This window comes from Lagenorhynchus albirostris, chromosome 7 (genome assembly GCF_949774975.1).
Source record: "Lagenorhynchus albirostris chromosome 7, mLagAlb1.1, whole genome shotgun sequence".
In the NCBI taxonomy this organism is placed as follows: Eukaryota; Metazoa; Chordata; class Mammalia; order Artiodactyla; family Delphinidae; genus Lagenorhynchus; species Lagenorhynchus albirostris.
The window spans coordinates 5,444,929-5,465,871 of NC_083101.1; the positions used below are offsets into that span (position 1 = coordinate 5,444,929).

General features: G+C 44.2%; 1 protein-coding gene and 1 non-coding gene across 13 annotated transcripts in view; both read right to left on the reverse strand.

Moving 5' to 3' along the window:
* NUP214 (nucleoporin 214) overlaps positions 1–20,943 on the reverse strand; it is a 135,129-nt gene that overhangs the window by 39,537 nt on the left and 74,649 nt on the right. For 11 of the 12 annotated variants that reach the window (XM_060154032.1, XM_060154031.1, XM_060154028.1 and 8 more), the window contains 3 exons: positions 20,446–20,516; positions 10,228–10,384; positions 3,056–3,208 (listed from right to left, as the gene is read on the reverse strand). In XM_060154032.1, coding sequence (XP_060010015.1) covers positions 3,056–3,208; positions 10,228–10,384; positions 20,446–20,516 — 381 coding nt within the window. The remainder of the gene's footprint in view (positions 1–3,055; positions 3,209–10,227; positions 10,385–20,445; positions 20,517–20,943) is intronic. The other variant, XM_060154029.1, reaches the window with a different exon arrangement.
* On the reverse strand, positions 18,444–18,578 carry LOC132523961 (small nucleolar RNA SNORA48). The gene has a single exon (XR_009541727.1). It is a non-coding gene; the product is annotated as a small nucleolar RNA SNORA48 (small nucleolar RNA).

A 20,943-nucleotide genomic window follows, 5' to 3' on the forward strand; every position in this document is an offset into this window, starting at 1 on the left:
GCCGGATGCCCATCAGGCGGGAAGACAGAAGGTCCTTCCCTAACTGTTCCTTCTGCTCCTGGGGAGGGTTCCCAAACCCCAAGATACTGCATACATCACTCTAGGCTATTAGCAGAGACACTTGCTGAGTATCTATTGAGCAGAACAGAGCAAAACGGTACAGGACGTGTGCTCTAAAGGGCAGCATTTCTTACAGTGACCATCGGCCCAGGAGCTACATGCTGAAGGGAGGAGTGGTGGCCCAGGCAGAGCCAGGAGGCGATTTGCCCAGGGAGACGCGGACCTCATTCTCGTCCCTTCAGAAAGTGAATCCCGTTGACAGAGGGATCACTCAGGCCTTCTTACTATGAGCGTAATCACAGCACTAGCTTCGGCCACCTGCAACAGGGAAGATCAACCGCTGGACACGAAAAGCTGTCAGCTGAACGCCTTAGTTAGCTGCTACTTTGTGGTTCAATCGTTTGCTTATTTACTATGAACAGCAGAAGCACAACTGAGAAGGTGCTTTCTGTGCGGGCTCACGTTTGGGTTTACATTCTGTATTTTAAAACCTTGAGTGAAATTCCAAGCCATGATAATGGAGACTGTTGGGTTACAAATATAACAGACTGGAAAAAAAAAAAAGTGCTAAAAAACCCTTGCAGTTGAATTATTTAAGACTGATCACAGATCTGGTTACACTTTCTTCCTGGACACACAGGCCTTTATCTAGTGCCTTGTACTCAATAGTGTTCAGAGTTCTTGGTGGAAGGTGAGTGAAAAATGAGAAGTCACAATGATACAGAAAGTATACTGGACAGGAAGGGGAGGAGATTAAGCGCACACATGCACGCGCACGCGCGCGCGCGCGCGCGCGCACACACACACACACACACACACACACACAAAATGCCCCCAAAACAACGAATCCATGTCACAGCTACGTGAAACAGAAGAGAATGGTCACTTGGGCTTTATTTCTGGAGACAGGCAACTCACTCCTGATGCTAGGGGGGGGTTCCAATTTTATTAGATGCTTATATTTTTTCTCCTCCAGAAGAGACAGAAATTTAGTAGCACTCAATGATAATAAGATTTCTGATTTACTGAGGGCCCTCCACGTGCCAGGTGCTGTACACCAGTTTGTTTCAATCCTCCCAACAAACCTGGGACTCCCTCCTTCACAGGTGAGGACCCCGAGGCTCAGAGAACATGTCTCTCATCTACGCTGAGCCAGCTGGTGAGCAGTAGAGCTGGGATTGGAACAGGGCTGAGTGACTCACAAGACTACCCATCCCCTCACCACTACATGCCACGCTGCCCCCTGCCACTACCACCAAATCCAGCAACTCCACTGACAGAGCAGTGGGGTGACCCCAGTGGACTGGGGGTGGCAGGAAGGTCATTTTCAGTCTGTCCCACTTCCTGTTCTCTCCTTAAATGATCTCCAGTGGTATTATTTTCTACTGCAACTGTACTCAAGGGAGGATGGGCACTTTTGGGATTTCAGAGACCCATCCAAACCATCAATCTAAAAATCCCTCGAGACCTCAATCTAGGTGGTTTCATGGGGCAAGTAATCAAATAGGAAAAATATTCTGAAACATGGGAGGACACATTTTCTCTCAGACTGCAAAAATAAAAGGGGCAAATTCTCAGATCAACTGGGACATGATCCCAGGATAAGGAACAACATAGAAGATAAACACAAGAATCGAAGAAAACATGATCAGGTTCCTGAAAAAGTAAATTTAAAAGTCTTGATGATTAATAACCTCAAATTTCTTAGTCAAATAATATTTGCCTTGTCAAGCAGGACCAAAACCTTTGTAGCACTTTCATTTTTAAATCATTCACTGCAGGGAAGGGTGGCGGCAGAATAAAGCTGTGATGCTCATTTCTAGTCCATTTTAGATTCTAGGAAGGAGTTTAAAAAAACTAGCACTCATCGACTAACCCAGCCCAGGCACGGGTCTGAGTAAAGGTGCACAGTGCGTGCAGAAACCTCAGCAATTTCGGTTCTAAAAGGTGGGATTCCAGGTACTAATTTGGGGCAGTTCTGCTCCTCAGTCAGAGCCACCCAGGCATCTGCTCCTCGGGTAGGGTCCTTCCTCTGCAACCCCCCCCATAAATTCAGATACACACAAGGAGAAGTATCCTGCCCGCTCACCTGCGGGGCATTTGCTTTATTTTGAAGAACTGCTTGCTCAGCAAATATCCTCCCCCTTGACCCCCTGCCTTAAAAAAGTCTTTTCACACAATCTTCCACACAACAAGGGCAGGTATGCACAGATCCCCTCTGTAGATCTCAGAGACAGAAATAGGATAGAGAGGCAGCTGATAGACATAAAGTACGGTTTTGCAGGTAAACATATATTGTTCTTTAAAATTTTTAATTGTAAGTGTAATAATACATGATTGTAAGAAGCCACACAGTTTATAAATGTATACTTTAAAAGTAATGCTGGGATAAAAAGTAGTACTGTAACGTTCTTTATTCCTGACTACATGGGTATATTCCAACTGCAAAAATTAATTGAGCTGCAGAGTTATGATATGTGGATACTGTATATGTACAGGAATATCAATACATTTATGTATGTTACACTCACAAGTACAAAAAAAAGTGATTTGGGAAGGAGGACAAATGATATAGACATAAGAAATTAAATAAATAATCTGTCTTGCCCATCACAGGTAATGGGCATCCAAGCAAATCTGACTTAGGATGCTTTCTTGTTTCTATTTCAGTTATCACGGTCTTATATGTTCCCTCACTTTGGTTGTTAAATGCAACTAAGTATTCACAATGCTTTCTTCCCTAAGAAAACATGAAGTTCTCTTCAGGGCTGCATGCTGTGCATTCTGTGCTTTTTAACATGTCTCAGGAGACCTAGAACAGCGTCAGAAACGTAGTAGATGCTCGATAATTAGAAAATGAATTTTGGGGAAAAGGTCCCTTCATCCATACTCCATACTCTCCCCTGAGAACACCCCAGAGAGCTCTCCTTCCAGAGGTCTGTGCAATGTTAAATACGCATCTAACAATAACCGCAGCTAGCAGGCATGGGAGTACCTGTTTTACTTGGAGTGGAAAACCCAAAGCCTTGGGAGGCCACACTTCCTCCTCCAGAGCTAAAGGTGCCAGCAGGTTTCTGGTCTCCAAATGATGAGCTGGCAAAGCCACCAAACGTCTTGGCTCCACTGTTTCCAAAAAGGTTAGAGGTATCTGAAGAGATGAAGAACACGTATGAGGGAGATCAGAGGGAGAAAAATGTCCTTATCTGCTTCTCAGAACAGAGAAGGAAGGAACCTCACTAGGTGTCTGCGGAGAAGGGAATGATAGAGAAGTCGAGGATCCAAGGTCGCTGAGACGACCTTGTGTGCTCTGCGCCGTGTGGGATCTTCCCGGACCGGGGCACGAACCCGCGTCCCCCGCATCGGCAGGCGGACTCTCAGCCACTGCGCCACCAGGGAAGCCCTGGAGGCATCTTGACGACAAGCCTTTAATCATTCCAGTGCTCAGGCCCAGGACTTCCTGGCGTGATTCTACAGGCACAAAACAACGGGGCCGCAACAGGTCCCGGTGAAGAGGCTCTTCTGCAGAAAGGTACCTGCGTGCCCACAGGTATCACAGGTATGTCCAACACAGGACCAACCCCGCAGCTGCACACGAGACCATTTGCTTCTGAAGAACAGGGCTGGTTTTCATGGGTCTCCTCGTATGAAGACCAACTTCAAATTTTGTCAAACTAGAGAAAACAAAGAGCGAATCCAAACCAAGCGCGGTGGCTTCCAGCGTTCTGCTTCTACAGTCTAGCCGGGCATGCTTGCCACTGCTTGATCTGTGCAGAGAACGGCAGACGAAACAGGAAAAACCCTGCTGCTCCTACCTCTGATCTGATAGGAGCTAGGCATGCTCTGAAGAATGTAAGGGGCCAGCAAGACTTCCAGTCTGATTTCCTCTTTCTAAGAGGTTCAGTTAAGCCCTTGACCTTTCAGAGGCTTATCTAGTGGGTCGCTCCTGCAGCTACACACTGAATCGGCTCCAAGACTTAAAGGAAAAACGGAAATGAGGGACTTTCCTGGTGGTCCAGTGGTTAAGAATCTGCCTTCGAATGCAGGGGACACAGGTTCGATCCCTGGTCGGGGAACTAAGATCCCACACGTCGCGAGGCAACTAAGCCCGTGCGCTGCCAACTACCAAGCCCGCACACTCTAGAGCCTGCGAGCCACAACTAGAGAACCTGTGTGCTGCAACTACTGAGCCCGTGCACTGCAACTAGAGAGAAGCCCACGTGCCACAACCAAAGACCCCACATGCTGCAACGAAGATCCCGTGTGCCGCAACAAAAGACCCCACATGCTGCAACGAAGATCCCGCGTGCCGCAACCAAAGACCCCACATGCTGCAACGAAGATCCCGCGTGCCGCAACCAAAGACCCCACATGCTGCAACGAAGATCCCGCGTGCCGCAACCAAAGACCCCACATGCTGCAACGAAGATCCCGTGTGCCGCAACCAAAGACCCCACATGCTGCAACGAAGATCCCGTGTGCCGCAACCAAAGACCCCACATGCTGCAACGAAGATCCCGCGTGCCGCAACCAAAGACCCCACATGCCGCAACGAAACCCCACTGGAGCCACATAAATTAATTAATTAAAAAAAAATAAGGAAGTGAACTACTAAAAACCAAGGTGGGTGAGAAGTATTTTGTTACAAGAAATGTGAATCTGACAGGCAACGTATAAACAGCCAAAGTCAAATACACAGAAGTGCTTGGAGAGAGTACAAACAGCACACTAAGTAACAGGAATTTTTCTTTAACTCTTTTCCGGGGGGAGAGGGGAGGGATAACTCACATTTCCCCACCATGTTTGGATGCGTGTTTTATTAAAATGAGTTTGCACCCACAGTAAGGCAGCAAGAAGCTCTGCTGAAATGGGATCACTGCCCAAAGCCACAGGCATGGACAGGAGGCTGAAATGACGTGCTCCGGGTGGCAACGGGGCATTGACTCCATGTCACCAAGCGAGGCCTACAAGCACCTGCACAGGCCGGTCTTCCCCCAAGCCTGTCAGGCGCTCACGGAGAAGGTGACGGAAAGGAAAAGAGTGGAGGGCGAATAACTCTGCAAGTCGGGCCGTCTGCAGAGGTGGTCTACCACTAGCCCGTCAGCGCCGGGGTCTCTCATCTCGCTCTGCTGCCAATCCCACCCCAGTGTGAGATGCAACTCCGTTACTACTTCCGCTTGCAGTGCTCTTGACCTGCAGGCCAAGAAGTGAGGAGCCTCACCTCAGGGACACAACCACCTCAAATGTCTGTAGGCACCAATAACACAGAGCCTCGGACCACCGCAGGCTCACCTGCTCTGTAAAGCTATTGCTGACAGTGTGGGAGCTTGGCTGTGAGTAGGTCAGGCACTGAGAGCAGGAGTGGATAACGGATTCCTTTTCACCACCTTCACATACGGTCGCACGGGACTATATACCCTCCGGTAGAGTCTGCAAAATGCCCTCCTGAGCAGTCTGATCCGTCCCCTAGTGAGCCGGCTGAAGGTTACACCAGATTCCTCCAACGGCAGTACAAAACCAGGCTTCTCAGCCATTCCTTTTATTTGGTATTTCAAGAACAGAGGACTGCAATTTTCTGACTTTGTTAGCGCTACCAAGGCAAAAATTCCAAATAGCAAACAAATTCAAGTACAAGATTAGAGGCTAGATCTCCTCTTGGAGAAATCAGAAATACAGAGATGAAATGATTTTACTGGGACAGTGCTGGAAGACAAATTCTAGAGAAGTCAGAGAACATTTAGAAGTCTTCGGGCTTCTTTATCCCTTTATCTCTTTAAGACTCCTTTGTCTTTAAGATGTTCACAGATATGACAGTGGAATAAATGAGCTGTGCAGTCAGCCCTGGCTTCGAAAACCTAATAACTGTGGGGCAAGGACTTAATCTTCCCGAGTCCCAGTTTCCTCATACATATAATGGGACAGCCACTGTGCCCAGGCAAGGCTGCTGGGAAGACTGAATGAATTAATGTATGGAAAGCCCCTAGTCAGGCATAAGGTAGTCCTAGAAAACAGGACTTCCCTCTCTGTTTAACTTTTCTCCTGCCAATCATGTTTCCTATCCCAATCAAGTTTAATACAATAAAACAGAGCAGGTCAGCTGCAGAAAGTTAAATCCTTTTCATTTTGCAAAGATCACTAGAATCAAGCCATTCAAGTTGTAACAGCTGTCATTTGTAGTCTCCAAAGGAGCTCTGCATGTTGAAACATTTTAGGATTTATTTAAGCTGCTCTGAAACAAAGTAGCATTAAACGATGGGATGTCTGCTTCTCTCTGTCTCTATGGCCAACAATGTGCTTCTCAGTTTTCTCCTAGTGGCTCCAAAATAACAGTCTCTGGCTCTTGAGAATATGGTGTCTTGGCTGTTGGAACAATATTTCACTGTGGAAGAGACTTCTTCACTTGTGAACTAGCCAGTAAGAAAGCCTGTCTCTGCAGAGCCACCGGATGACCTCCACTGGGGGTTCCAAGAATGGGTCACACTGGCATCCGCTTTGGGCTTCCCCCCACTGGTGCAACGTGGATCCTCCATGGTCTTTTATTTGGCAAAAACACTAGCAAAATCCAACAACAGGGTCTGACCCAATTTAAATTAAATGATACTTGATATAAATAACATCACAGAGACCAGGTCCCACGTCATTCTGCAGGTCTAAAGTCACTAGACGAGAATTCAACACACACTGAGAAGGCAGTTCTCAGGAAGCCCTCGTCCAGGATACCTTCCCAAGACATTCTCTTAAAGAACAGTAGTAGAAGGAGCCTTGTGGGACCAAAGGATTCTCATCAAATGACTCCTTCATCCTCACACAAACATGTCTTTCAAGCCCCTGTGCAGAAAGAATGTGCTGAGAACTGTTCTCACCAGTGTCTTTAGGACAAGACTCAAGGAGGCAATAGGGCCTTACAGGTAGCAATTCACAGGACCCCCAGGGGTTAACTGTATCTATGGTAGAGTCTCGGGGAAGAGAGAGAGAAGAAACCTTTCTAGTGTGAGCTTCTGGATATAGAACACGCCAGCTCCAAGCACCAATGTTCCTAGCTTGTCTTTCTCGATCAATGCATAGTTCCAATTACTCCTCAGGCCTAAAGAGGGCAGGTCCAGGACCAGGCAGCCTGGGGCCTAAATGTCACCAAGGGAACTGCTGGCCGCCCAATCTGTGCTCAGATATCTATCTGCAGGGGAGCATGTTCGATGCCATGCGGAGTGATCACAAGGGCTGTCAGACAAGGCGCATGGGGAGGTGTTCCATTCCATGGCGAGGCCAGACGATCTCAGCAGGCAACACAGTGGATCAGAGCTCTGCACACATGCCAGGATGAAACCCTCCTTATGCCACTTAATGGCTATTACCACTGGAAGTCAACATTCCCACTCTGAACCTACTTCCTTACTGGTAAAATGGGGACGGCCACATCTGAAAATACTGTTGTGAGAGGTGATTAGACCGCACACACTGAACAACTGGCGCACAGCAGGTGATCAGTAAAGATGAGTTCCCTTCTGCTGATGGCTCGTGAAAGAACAGAGCATAAGGGCTGCAGGATTCCAGAGAGGGAGAGATCACTGTGCATCCTCGTGACCTTTCGGCCACGCTGCAGAGGAAGACGTACATTCATGCTGAAAGGAACGGCAGGTTCAGAGGAGCGGCGTGTGGGAAGCAGTGTGAACCCTGGCACTGAAGCAGGGAGAAGTGAGGGTGTGTGTGTGTGAGCGCGTGCGCAGGCGAAGGAATTCGAAGTCAGAAAAGTGTGTCAGGGCTCATGGAGGGCCCTGCATTATAGCCCAAGGAGTTGGTCTGGACTTGCTTCTATAGTTAGTGGGACATTGCCAAAGGGTTCTGAGTAGGGAGAGTGGCAAAACAAAAGAGTTTTAAGACATTCAATTTGGTACAGGTTTCCAGACCACAGTGTAGGAGACAGCAGGCAGAGGGGAGTCTGGAGACTCCTGTGATAACCTGGATGACAATGGGGACACACCCCACGATGACAGGGAAAAAGGAGAGGGAAAGAGCAGGGAAGGAAGTGTTTGGCAGGCAGGAAAAGAGCCGGGAGCCCATCCACACAGGGCAGGAAACTGTACTGCTCAGAGGATCACACGCCGCATGGTCGCCCGAGGAGAAAGAGGCCACCCCTGTGACCTGCAGAAAGCGTTCTCAGTTCTGTGGCGAGGCCAGTGTCCTCCCCAGGGGCCTTCCAGCTCCTTCTCCACTGTTCCTTCCTCTCATCCTGCACTTGGTCCTCAGGGCTACAGAAGCTCTTGTCCGTTTCACTAGCAAATTACGCAGTTTTAAAAACCAAAATAATGCTAAATCTTTCCTGCATACTTTCAAATTCACTTAAACTTCCCTTAAATGTGAAAGTAAACTGCTGGTTTACAACAGCTGACGTTTAGGAGATGAAGACCTGCAGGTGTCTGGTATCAAGAACAGATATATGTTTATTTTAAACCAGAATTAAAGAATTAGAAACAATGGTGTGCCTACGAACAACAGGTCGGGGCTGGGCAGGGGGCGTCTGTCCCCGATCTGTAGCACTGTCCAGTTACTATGGTGTACATAACTACTCCCTGATGTCACTGAACAGGGAGCTGGGGAGAAACGTGCAAGCTGGCTCTCCTGAGCCGGTACAGGCCAGCTCCAGCCCAGCACTGAGAGAAGGCCATTTTCTGCCAGGTAAGAGCCACGGCATTAAAGGTGAATCTGACAGGAGGAAAGGATTTCTTACAAAGATATGACACACCCACGTTTTAACAAAATAGGCTAGTAACACAATCTTGCAGACAATAATCTGCCCATGGGACAAACCCACATTTCTCACTAGCATGTTTTATCAAATGCCTGTTCTGTGCCAGACGCTGTGTTTGGCACCTTATGCACGATCTAGCTGAGTTCTAGGTCTGCCACTTTCTGGCTTTGTAACTAAAAATCACCTAACCGTTCTGGGCTTGTTTCTTGATTGGAAAAGGGAGACTGACACCCGAGGATCATGTTTTCAAAGTACGTGCTATGGAGCCCTGCAGTTGTGTGCTGATAGCTGGGAAAAAGATGGGGAAACCACCCAGGAGTATTGCTGGTTCTTGGCCCCTGCTTCTGAATACCCTATTTTTCTCTGTTCTATGTGTAAGGATTCTGCGTAAGAGTTCATCTGCAGAAACGGCTTCTGAAAACTGTTACTAGGCTTGACTTCTAAGATCCCTTCATTCAAGGGTACTAAATTCCTCCTAGCAGAACACAAACTTCTGATTATATAATTTCACAAGTTTAAAGCTATGTGTGTCTTCACTATAATCTCTCCTTATATATTACTAGATGAACAGTGACATCAAAGTAACTGATCTGTGACTCCAGGAGTCTCAGCAAAGAGTTTTGCTTTTTAACTACATGAGCCTTAATATCAAGGAAACATCTGTTCTGTCTATGGAACACGAGCTCTCGCAATGAAGATCGCGTATAGCACAACAGAAGAGAGAAGCTTCTGGTAGAGCGTATTAAACAAGAGAAGCTAAGATGAAGGTGACAGGTGCCCGACTTCCCATCTCAGTCTCTACTGGCAGCAGGATATATATTTTTAGAAGATTTAAACAAACACATTTCTTTCATTTCCAACCATGAACAGACATCAACAAGGAATCAGCTGGAGAAGAAAGTGCCGGCAGAAAGATACAGCTTCATTTGAAAACAAGACGAAAACGTAAGAGATGAGAAATAATGACGGCTTCAACTTTTGTGTGACATTTCTCTACAGTAGCTGAATTTTAAAGCAAATTCAAAGAGAGTCCAACACAAATGAAAATCCAGATGCTCCTTCAAGCACACCCAGCTGGTTCTGCTGCTCTTTTACGCCTGTCTGCTTGCATTCATTTCAAGTCATTTCAATCCTAAGAAACAGAGCAATTTGGGCCTTGGGAGAGAAGAGGGGAGTTGCTCAATACACAGATCCTCTCTCCCTGCAGTTCTGATGTCTTTCCATGATTATATAGGACATCTCATTAGAAAACCAAAAATAAAAAACAAAATCAAAACAGATCACACTGCTTCGGGGTAGATATTTTAAATGGGCCTTCTAGACCTTTCTTTCCTTTCTACACTTGTCACTGAAGCTTTGATAACACCACGAGGATGACGATGACGTCAGGGGACCAAGAGACTGGGAAAACTTTCTTAACTTACTTGGGGTGGCTGTAGCTCCAAAGCCCCCGCTGGCCGAGCTGAATGGGTTTTTGTTGGCTGCGTCTTGGCTGGGTTTCCCTCCAAGGCCACTGAAGAAACCTCCCCCTCTTCCAGTGTTTCCAGACCCAAACACGCTGCCGCTGGAAGAGGCCGACTGCTAAAAAACAAAAGGGACAGGAAGCACGATAAGATGAGAGGTCACGGTAAAATGGCAGGCCACATCCACGGAGAGGAGGCACTCACAGCTGCGCAAGTGGAAGAAGCAAGAGAACGCTGATTAGTTCTGGTGCAGATGCTCTAACACCCACAAAGGAAGCTGAGCTCTGCACAGGAACACTCTCTACAATCACAAGTTCTCAAGTTCTTCTATGTGCACAGTTCTCTGAAAACATCATTTATGGTAGGTGGGAGTTTTAACAGTTCATCTGCCCTGCTGCCTGCAGTCTCTGCTGGACATGACGCCAGGGGCAGGAAAACCAAACCCTCAAAAGCGCCCCCAAATGCGAAAGTTTAAAAACATGTCTAGGTTATGATGAGCACCAATTATTTTAATTCCTCTAGTGTTTGGCTGACCTCATCAGCAACCGACGATAAGGGATTCACACTGTCTTTTCTCCCAATTTGCGCGCTTTTATTTCGTAATGACTTCCCCAGTACTCCAGAAATGAGCTTAAATTAGCTCCACTGTTGAAACGATGACCACAGCTGAATTCTGTCCAAGTTTGCAAATCTTATGCTCAGAGGATGGTGAGCACGTGCTGACACAAAGCTGTATCAGGCACCACACACTGTATTTTTGTTTAGAAACTGGTTCTTTAAGGGAGACCAGGGCTAGATTTGAGGGACAATTAATGATTAGTTAAGTATGATATCTCCCTGGCTGATAACGTGGAATACGATGGGCCATTAGAAATGGGTCGCTGTGCACAGGAACCTTACAGGAGTCCCTTCAAAGGGGAGGGGGGGGAAACCAGAGAAGTGTACAAGTCCCTCTTCTTTGTGGCAAAATAAACCACCCACCTCAAAACAGTGAGTGAAATATCAATAAATGAGCTAGGAAGGTAGTGCCCTTCAGAAAAGTGCCTAAAATGTAATTTACACGCTCAAAAAATGGTTGCTGTTCAGTATTTTGACAATGACGATAATGAACCAATGACCGAGCACTTTCTCTGTGCTAGGCACTTTTCTACGCACTTTACAAATAATTATTTAATCCCCACAACGGTCAAACCTCTAGCAGCCTGCCCCTGAAACATGCCCCAGCACATCCCTGCTCTGAGCCCCCGTACCGTGACTTTCTGCCTGGACCATATGACAACTTTATTGACGTTCTGCTTCCCCTACAATCTGTGTTCACACAGCAGCTAGATTAATCCTTGAAAATGGCAGTCAAAACATTTCACTCCTGCTTACAAATTCTGAAAGATACACATGACTTGGCCCCATGCATCTCTTGGCATCGTCTTCTATCACCCCCCCCGCACTTGGTACAGTCACACCAGTCTTTTGTGCCTTGGACACGACAAGCTAATTTTTACCTGAGGGCAACATACTTAATGCACTTACCTGTCTCTCTCCTTTTCTTCCCCCTTTAAACTTCTTTAAAAACAACAGTAACTGTTTACTACAACCATTTAATGACGAGTAACAGCTTTTTAAAACTTGGAATGAAATCCAACCATAAGAGCACAGGCTTTGATAACTAGTAAACTGACTTTCAAAGGAATGAAGACGTGACAACTACGCATGCACGCGGAAAACAGAAAATATCAGGTTTCTTGGCTGACTTCCACGCATCAGGCTGAAACATAGGAAACTGCCAATATACGGACATTTTCGCCCTACAAGGAAAAAACCAAAACAAAAACCCCACCGAACGCAGCAATTTCAGATGGCTCATTTTTAAAAACATCATTTGAAAAGTAATGGATATCTGCAGAAATGAATAGAAACGGGTAGCACTTCACTGAAGTGAATGTGAATCGACAGTTATTGCATCCTCAGAAGCGGGTTAGAGTATTCCATTCATTTCAACTACAATAAATAACAATAGTTTTTAAAACTTTAAATTATGGAAAATCTCAAAAGTATAGATGGAGGAGCATAATGAACCCATGCACCCATCACCCAGTTTCACCCGCTAACTCACAGCCAGTTGAGTGTTACCTAGAGCCCCATTTTCTTCCCCTCAGCCTTTATTAGTATGAAGTAAATCCCAGACATCTCACCATTTCATCCACGGATCTTCCAGCATAAAGCTCTGAAACATGAACCATAACCATAATAACATTATCGTGTCTAAAAAATTAATTCCTTTATATCACTGAATAGAGAGCTAGTGTTCAAGATCCAGCCTAATAAAGTTGCCAAAAAACCCTGTGAATCTCGTCCAGCCTCCAGACCCAAGCACCATTTCACAGGAAGTAACAGGGTGCTACACTGCAGGGATCTCCAAAGGACCAACGATCTGCTTTGTTCATCAACTGTACTATGAGGGGAAATAAAAGAGGGGCGGTCCTGGGAGGGCAATTTATAGATACAGAGGCTGAAGAGAACTACCAGCCGATCTCAGTGAGTGAGGCTGACTTGATCCTGATTCAAAGAAACAAACGTAAAAACAGACATTTATGAGACTTCTTCAGAAAGGCATTTCCTGACTATCGAACCTAAATCAGCTTCCCTGATTACTGCCACATCATCCTGCTTTATACTGTCTTCATAGTACTTAAATTAACTATTTGAAATGAAACTGCTTTAATAAAGACTGACACCCCTCCCCACCCCGCCAAATGTAAGCTCTATGGACATAGCTAACCACTTTTGTCTGTCTTACTCATTACTGAATCCTGGCATGAATGTTAAATTAATTTTCACAGTCCTGGTTCTCTACTGCCATTTTAACAACATTAAATCTTCTGATCCATAAACACAGCATGTCCTTCCACTTATTTAGATCACCTTTAATTTCTTTAAACAATGTTTCATTGTATTCAGAGCACACGTTTTGCACTTCTGTTAAATGTATTTCTAAGTATTTTACTCCTTTTCATGATACTGAAAATGAACTGTTTTCTTAATTTCATTTTCAGATGGTTTGTTGAAAATGTACAGAAATACAATTAATTTTTATATATTGATCTTGCATCCTGCAAACTTGCTGGTCCCATTCATTAGTTCTAGTTCCGTAGTGGATTCCTTTGGGATTTCTATATACATGACCATGTTACCTGCAGATGCATAGTTTTACTTCCTCCTTGCCAATCTGGATGCCTTTACTTCATTTCTTGCCTAAATGACCTCGCTACACACAACATATGCTCTTGAGAGCCACCCCTATGGTTGCATGCCATTAGCCGTCCTTCCCTTCTTATTGCTGAATAGTATTCCACTGTGTGAGGACGCCAGGGTCTACTATTCCCCTGCCGATGAACATCTGGACTGTTTCCAGGTGTGGGCTATCATCAACAAAGCTGCTATGAACATTCTGATAGAAGTCTGTCTGTGAGTATATATTTTCATTTCTTTTGGGTGAATACCTAGGACTAGAATTGCTAAACCCTAAAATTAGTGTATATTTAACTTACTGAGAATTTGCCAAATGGTCTTCCAAAGTGGCCGCACCATTTTACCTTCCCACCAGCCAGCAACGCATTAAGAGATCTAGTCACTCTAGATCTTTTCCACATTTGGTCTCGTTGGTTCTTAAATTTCAGTAATTCTACAGGTATGACATAGTATCTCATGGTTTTAATCTGCATTTCTCTGATGACTAACAATGCTGAGCAAGTTTTCATGTGCTTATTGGCCATCTGCATAGTCCCTTTTGTAAAGTAGCTGTCCAAGTATTTTGCTTATTTTAAAATTGAGGTGTCTTTTTATTTTTGAGTCATAGGAGTTCTTTACATATTCTGCACAGAAGTCCTTTAATTTATGTATTGTAAATATTTTCTCCCAGTCTATACCTTGCCTTTTCATTTTCATAACAAAGTCTTTTGATGAGCATAAGTTTGTAATTTTAATGAAATCCCATTTTTCAATTTCTTCTTTTATGGTTAGTGCTTTTTTGTGTTCTAAGAAATCTTTGTCTTCCTAATGGTTTCTTCACAGTGGCATTATTGACATTTTGGGCCACATAATTCTTTGTTTTGGAGGGCTGTAGGATGTGTAGCCTCTACCCACGAGATGCCAGTAGCGTCCCCCACTCATGAGGATCAAACGTGTCTCCAGACGTTGTGATTGTGAAATTCCCCCGGGGGGCAAAATCGATACCGGTTGAGAAGCACTGATTTACTCCAAGGTAGCAAAGATGTTCTTTTTGCCTTTTTGCCACGGTTGTCACATATTTAATACCTTGTTATTAACTGCACAATACATTGTTTCTCTTTATGTCATCAATATTCTTTCTTCAGCTGCTTTAAAAGTTTTCTTTTTGTATTTGGTTTTCAGAAGCTTAACCAGGTTGTGTCCAGGGGTGGTTTTCTGAGGTTCACAGAGTGTCCTGGATTTGTGGATTCCTGTTCTTCAACGAATTTGAAAAAGCCTGGCCATTGTCTCTTCAAAAAATTTTTTTCTCACCAATTCTGTCTCCTCTCCTTCTGGGACTCTGATTGCATTATGCTGAATTGCCTGATACTGTTGCACAGGTCACTGATGTTCCGTCCAATTTTTTTTCAGTCTCTCGGAGCTTCATTTTAGGTAATTTCTATTGACATATCTTCAAGTTCACTGTTCTTCTGTAGTATTCACTCTGCTGTTTAACCTGTCTAATCGTTTTTTATTTTGGATATTAGATTTAAACTTCAGATACAGACTGACTTTCTATTTGTTTTTGTAATTCCCATTTCTCTTCTGAGATTCCTTATTCAACCATTCTTTAATTTTCCTGTAAATCCTTGAGCACGACAGTTATTATAAAGTCTCTACCTGTTAGTTCTAATACTGGATCATCTGTAGGTTATTTTTTTGCTGATTTCTAAAGTATGACCGTAGGTCCCCCTTTTCATTTTGCTTCTTCACGTGTTACATACCTTTTTTTGTTTGTTAGGTATACTGGACTTTATACAGAGGAACGGTGGTGTGTGACTGAGGAATGCTAGCGTGTTCCCCAGAGAGTGAGAGACCAATTATTCAGATCTCCCTAAGTGTCCAGTTGATCGGGAACTGGTTCACAGATTCAGACCGAACCCACCTCTGGTTAGCCAAACACTGCCTTTGCTTAGGGCTTAGCTTATTTGTCATGTAAGTGTTGGAGCCTGGAGCCAGAGGGCAGTTAGGCTGGAGTGCTACCTTTGGATTCAACAGTTTCAGGGAACAGGAGGTTGCAAGACTGCAAGTTCTTTCTGCTTTACTTTCTTTCTCTCAGCAAAATTGGGGGAGAGGTGAATAGAGGATTTTTATACTGAACTTGCAAGTCTTTCAGACTCCAATTTGTTGTTGTTGTTGTTTTTTTAAAAGCAGCTTTACTGGGATATAATTCATATACCACACAACTCACTGATTTAAAGTATAAAATTCAGGGCTTCCCTGGTGGCACAGTGGTTAAGAATCTGCCTGCCAATGCAGGGGACACGGGTTCGAGCCCTGGTCCAGGAAGATCCCACATGCCGTGGAGCAACTAAGCCCATGCGCCACAACTACTGAGCCTCAGCTCTAGAGTCCGCGAGCCACAACTACTGAAGCCCACACGCCACAACTACTGAAGCCCGCGCACCTAAAGCCTGTGCTCCTCAACAAGAGAAGCCATCACAATGAGAGGCCCACGCACCACAACGAAGAGTGGCCCCTGCTCGCCGCAGCTAGAGAAAGCCCGCGTGTGGCAACGAGGACCCAACACAGCCAAAAATAAATAAATAAAAAATAAATAAATTTATGAAGTATAAAATTCAATGGTTTTGGTATATTACATCTTTAAGTTTTAAAACGTGTGGTAAAATACGTATGACATAAATCTTGCCCTTTTAATCATCTTTTAGTATACAATTGAGTGGCATTAATTATATTCACAGTGATGTGCAACAATTACCACCATTTCTAAAATTTTTCATCACCAAAACGGAAATTCTGTAACCATTAAACAAGAACTCCCTGGTCCCTCCTCCCCCCAGTTCCTGGTAGGCTCTAATCTACTTCCTGGCTCTAGGGATTTACCTATTCTAAATATTCCATACAAGTGGAATCATACAATATTTGTCCTTTTATATCTGGCTTATTTTACTTAACATAATGTATTCACGATTTATTCATGTGTAATATGAATCACCACCTTACTCCTTTTGAAGGCTGAATAATATTCCTATGTATGAACGGACCACCTTTTGTTTATCCAATCCTCTGTTGATGAACACTGGGTTGTTTCCATCTTTTGGCCACTGTGAATAATGCTGCAATGAGCAATGGTGACCAAGTGTCTGAGTTCTACTGCTGGGTCATATGTTTAGCTTTTTAAGGTTTAGCTTTTTAAGGTTTAAGTTCTACTGCTGGGTCATATGTTTAGCTTTTTAAGGTTTAGCTTTTTAAGGTTTAGTTCTATGTTTAGCTTTTCAAGGAACCTGTTTTCCACAATGGCTGTACCATTTTCCATTCCAACCAGCAATATACGAGGGTTCCAATCTCTCCAATCTTTGTCAATACTTGTTATTCTTTGTTTGTTTTTTTTTTTAAATTATAGCCCTCCTAGTGGTTGTGGAGTGGTATCTCATTATGGTTTTGATTTTCATTTTCCTAATGTTTATAATACTACTGATTATCTTTTCGTGTGTTTATTGGTCATTTGTTTGCCCTCATTGTTGCCAATAGCTTCCTCTGGCTTCTCCAGCCAGTAAATTTCCTTTGGCAAGGCCTCTCTTCCACTTCCTAAACCCAGGCCTGACATTTGCCCCCAAAAGCTGCTGTACCATCAGGCTCACCTACGATTAACTCCCGTCTGGAAATCAACTCAACAAGGCTTTCTGCCATGTTTTGATGGTCCCATTGTGACAGATTACATTTTCCAAAGATGGTCACAGTAGTATTTCTAGACCTAAATGCTCTTCTAGAGCAAGAGGTGAAGTCTATTCCCCTCTCCTTGAACCTGGGTGGGGCTTTGTGACTGCCTTGAACAAGAAGATGCAGTATACATGATGCTCTGTGACTTCTGAGGACAGCTTCTGCCTGGCTCCCCCTCTTTCTTGGAATATTCTTCCGTGGAATCCAGCCACCATGATGTAAGGAAGCCCAGGCCATACAGAGAAGCCACATGTAGATGTTGTAGCCAAGAGTTCCAGTTAAGGTTGGAACTAACAGCCAAGCCAACCACTGGAGAACGCTACTGAGTTTTGGGGTAATTTGTTACACAGCACTAGATAATTCTAATATCCACAGAGTTAGTGTGATTTTCACACCATCTGGATTTTTCTTGGTATTATGATGAAAATGAAGTTCTTCTATATCCTGGCCAGAATCTACCTGTATCCTTAGATTTTTCTGAGAATACCCCTACTACCTGAAAATTCATTCATTTTTACAATGCTTATCCTGTGCTAGCCACAGTCCTAAGCACTGGGGATACAGCAACAAATATAACAGATAAAGCCCCTGCCATGATAGAAAAAAAACTCATTTGAATTTCTAGCCCCTCCAATTGCAAATATAATTTCTGTGAAGGAAGAACATGAGGTGCAGGGCAGTAACCAATATGGAGTTTATCACAGTAAGCTTTAAATCTCTTTGCTCAAATTATGCCTGCGAGAGAGAGAAAAAATTTATGCCTGTGAAAGTCACGCACGTAGCTCTAATTTGTTCATTTCCACAATGTACTAACGTTCTACTACAGAGTAATGTAAGTTCATCTGCCCGGTGGAATGGCCATAGCTGTCTGGGTTGCTTCTAGTCCTGTTATTGTAACAGTGTACCCTGGCGCACAGGTGCATCAGTTTCTCCAAAGAACAAACTAGGAGTGGAACCACAGGGCTTTACTAGATCAACCTACGCCCCAGCTAAGAGTGTACGTGAGTTTCTGTGGCTCTGCATATCTGCTGACATTTGGTATTGTTGGACTTTTAAATTTCTGCTGCGTTACAGGTGTGCATCTCTTAGTGGTTTTACTTTGTGTTACTACTTAAGTTGAATATGTTTACGGTCCTCTGGCTATCCTTTTAAAAAAATGTTTTCTTATTTCTCTCTTTTTCTCAATTGTGCTAAAATATACATGAAACTTACCATTTTAAGCTTTTTTTCCCCCATGCGTCTGGGGCATGAACCAGGCATGGGCACAAACCAAAAGCCAAGCTGGGATAAACAAGGAGTTGCTTTGTCCCCGGCTGATATGAGACAGGCACCAGCAACTAGGTGCCACTCGACCCAGGTCAGGGGCAACATTTTAAGGATTTTAAGTGGCATTGAGTACATTCCACAATGCTGTGTAACCAACACTACCCTTTTTTATGACGTCTCTTGTCCTTTTTCTTTCTGTTGTGTTTTCTGTTAAGTTTTCTATGTACAGAGCTCAATGAATTTTGACATATAACTGTTTATGATGTTCAACTTTTTTTTTCTTTGGCCGCGTTGGGTCTTCGTTGCTGCGCGCGGGGGCTTTTTCTAGCTGTGGTGAGCGGGGGCTACTCTTCGTTGAGGTGCACGGGCTTCTCGTTGCGGTGGCTTCTCTTGTTGTGAAGCACAAGCTCTAGGCGTGCGGGCTCAGTAGTTGTGGCACGCAGGCTTAGTTACTCCGCCGCATGTGGGATCTTCCCGTACCTGGTATTTTCAAGTTTGTCTTTTATGTCTTTACGGCACGTAAAACACAGCTGTTTTATAGTCTAGGAAGTCTTTGGAAATGTGCGTCTCATGTTTATTCTGGCTCTTGATCATAGTTCCTTGTTTCCTGTTGTGATGAATTTACGTGTGGGAATCAGTGTCCTTAAAAATCATCTGAGGCCTACAGTTACTTTTCTTCCGAGTGGCCTGTGCTCTTCTGCCAGACATCTGGAGACACCGCCATCCTCGGATCGGGTCAAGCCACGTTCTCAGGCCGAGGCCGGTGAATCTGGAGTCACAGCTTATCGTGGGGAGGGTCTCTTTTAGCCCTCCCACTTTGTACACGTCTTGGTGAATGATGTCTGCCCCTTTGCCCTTTTGGTGTTGTTAACGTAGGCAATTCAGGTGCTCTCAGATTAGTAGATGCTCTCAGGGCAGAACGGGCTTCTGTGCTCCACTCACTTCTACAGGTTCCCATTTTCCCTTTAATCTGGTTTGGTTAAATACCTTATTAGTTTATAAGTGCTTTTGAAACTGGTTTGTACGTTTTATGTAGCCATTTTTAGCTGTTTTCAGTGGGGAACTTGAAAACCAGAAGTTCTGTTTCTCGGTCAAGGATCACTGACTAGGGCAGGGCCCATCTTCTAAGGAAAAAGGTGATAGAGAAAATCTCCTACTGAAGACTTGGAAGAAACATAATATGGCTACCACTTTCTTAACTACTGGACAAGTACCACCCCCACCTTTAGAAAGTCTCAATCGTTTCCAATGTATCAGAGTACCTTATGAAGTTACCGTGATCTAAATGTAGCAGCTAGCTTTTACAACAGTAAATTTAACCCCTCTAGGCCCTCCGTGTCCTCATCTGTCAAATGGGGATAATAACAGCGTTACCTTATACAAGTACTAATGATTCCAGGACTCGGTGCGTGTACAGCACTTAAAACCACACCCAGCACATAGATAACCACTAGCTAGACAAAGTGAAACGGCTCAGGTCACCGAAAGGTCCCTGGACTATATACTGCTTCGCACAGGGGCCACATACAGTTTCTGTTGCATATCCTTCTTCATCTTGTTTAAACAACGACTTAAACAAATAAAAACTTTTAGCTCAACGGCCTTAAAAAAAAAAAAAAGGCCAAGGAGCAGATTTAACCCATGGGCCACAGTTTGCCAATCCCTGGCCTAACAACAGGCAGAAGATTGATGGAAATCAGGCAATGTGCTTTAAAGTGCTTCCCGAGAGGACTTTCACACAAGGATCAAAACTGTAGTGATTCTCTCAAATCAGAGGCTGAGACTTCTGCATCCCCAAGGGAGCTACAGAAGGCAGAGCTTGAGAACAACAGGGCTGTTTGTTGGGGCTGGTTACATCCTACAGGACTGGTTACATCCTACGGGAACATGACTGATCGTATCCTATAGGAACGACGCAAATGGGTTTGATACATGTTGACGTGAATAGAGGCAAACATCCATATTTACCTGGCCAAAGACTGTTCCACCAGTACTGGCTGCTTGACCAAACAAAGAACCAGTATTACTAGACCCAAAACCTGTAAAATAAAAAGAAAACCAAAGTTTAATTTGGATGAACCTTCTATAATATCAAAGTTTTGTTTTTTACTTTTTAAATGGCATTTAGGTGTGCTAAAGTGCCTCACAATAAATCAACTCATGAAGAAAATCTGTTTTCCTACCTAGGAAATGGAGAAAATTATGAGTAAATAATTTAAAGAAACCCTTTTTTTCATTGCTAGAATTTTATAATAGTAAAAAAAAGTCCCAAAGTCCCAAGGACTGAATCCTTGTCTCCTACCAAACCCCAGGTGGGTGAGGTCTCTCAGCATAGCTCCCCTAGACTTAGAGCTGCCAAGAAGTGCTTCCAGTGTCTGACTTAAAACCATGAATACTCCTACTCCCTGGTTACCTCTAATCTCAAATACCAGATTCTTTCAGGGTAGTTTATCTTTCTTCTAGGTG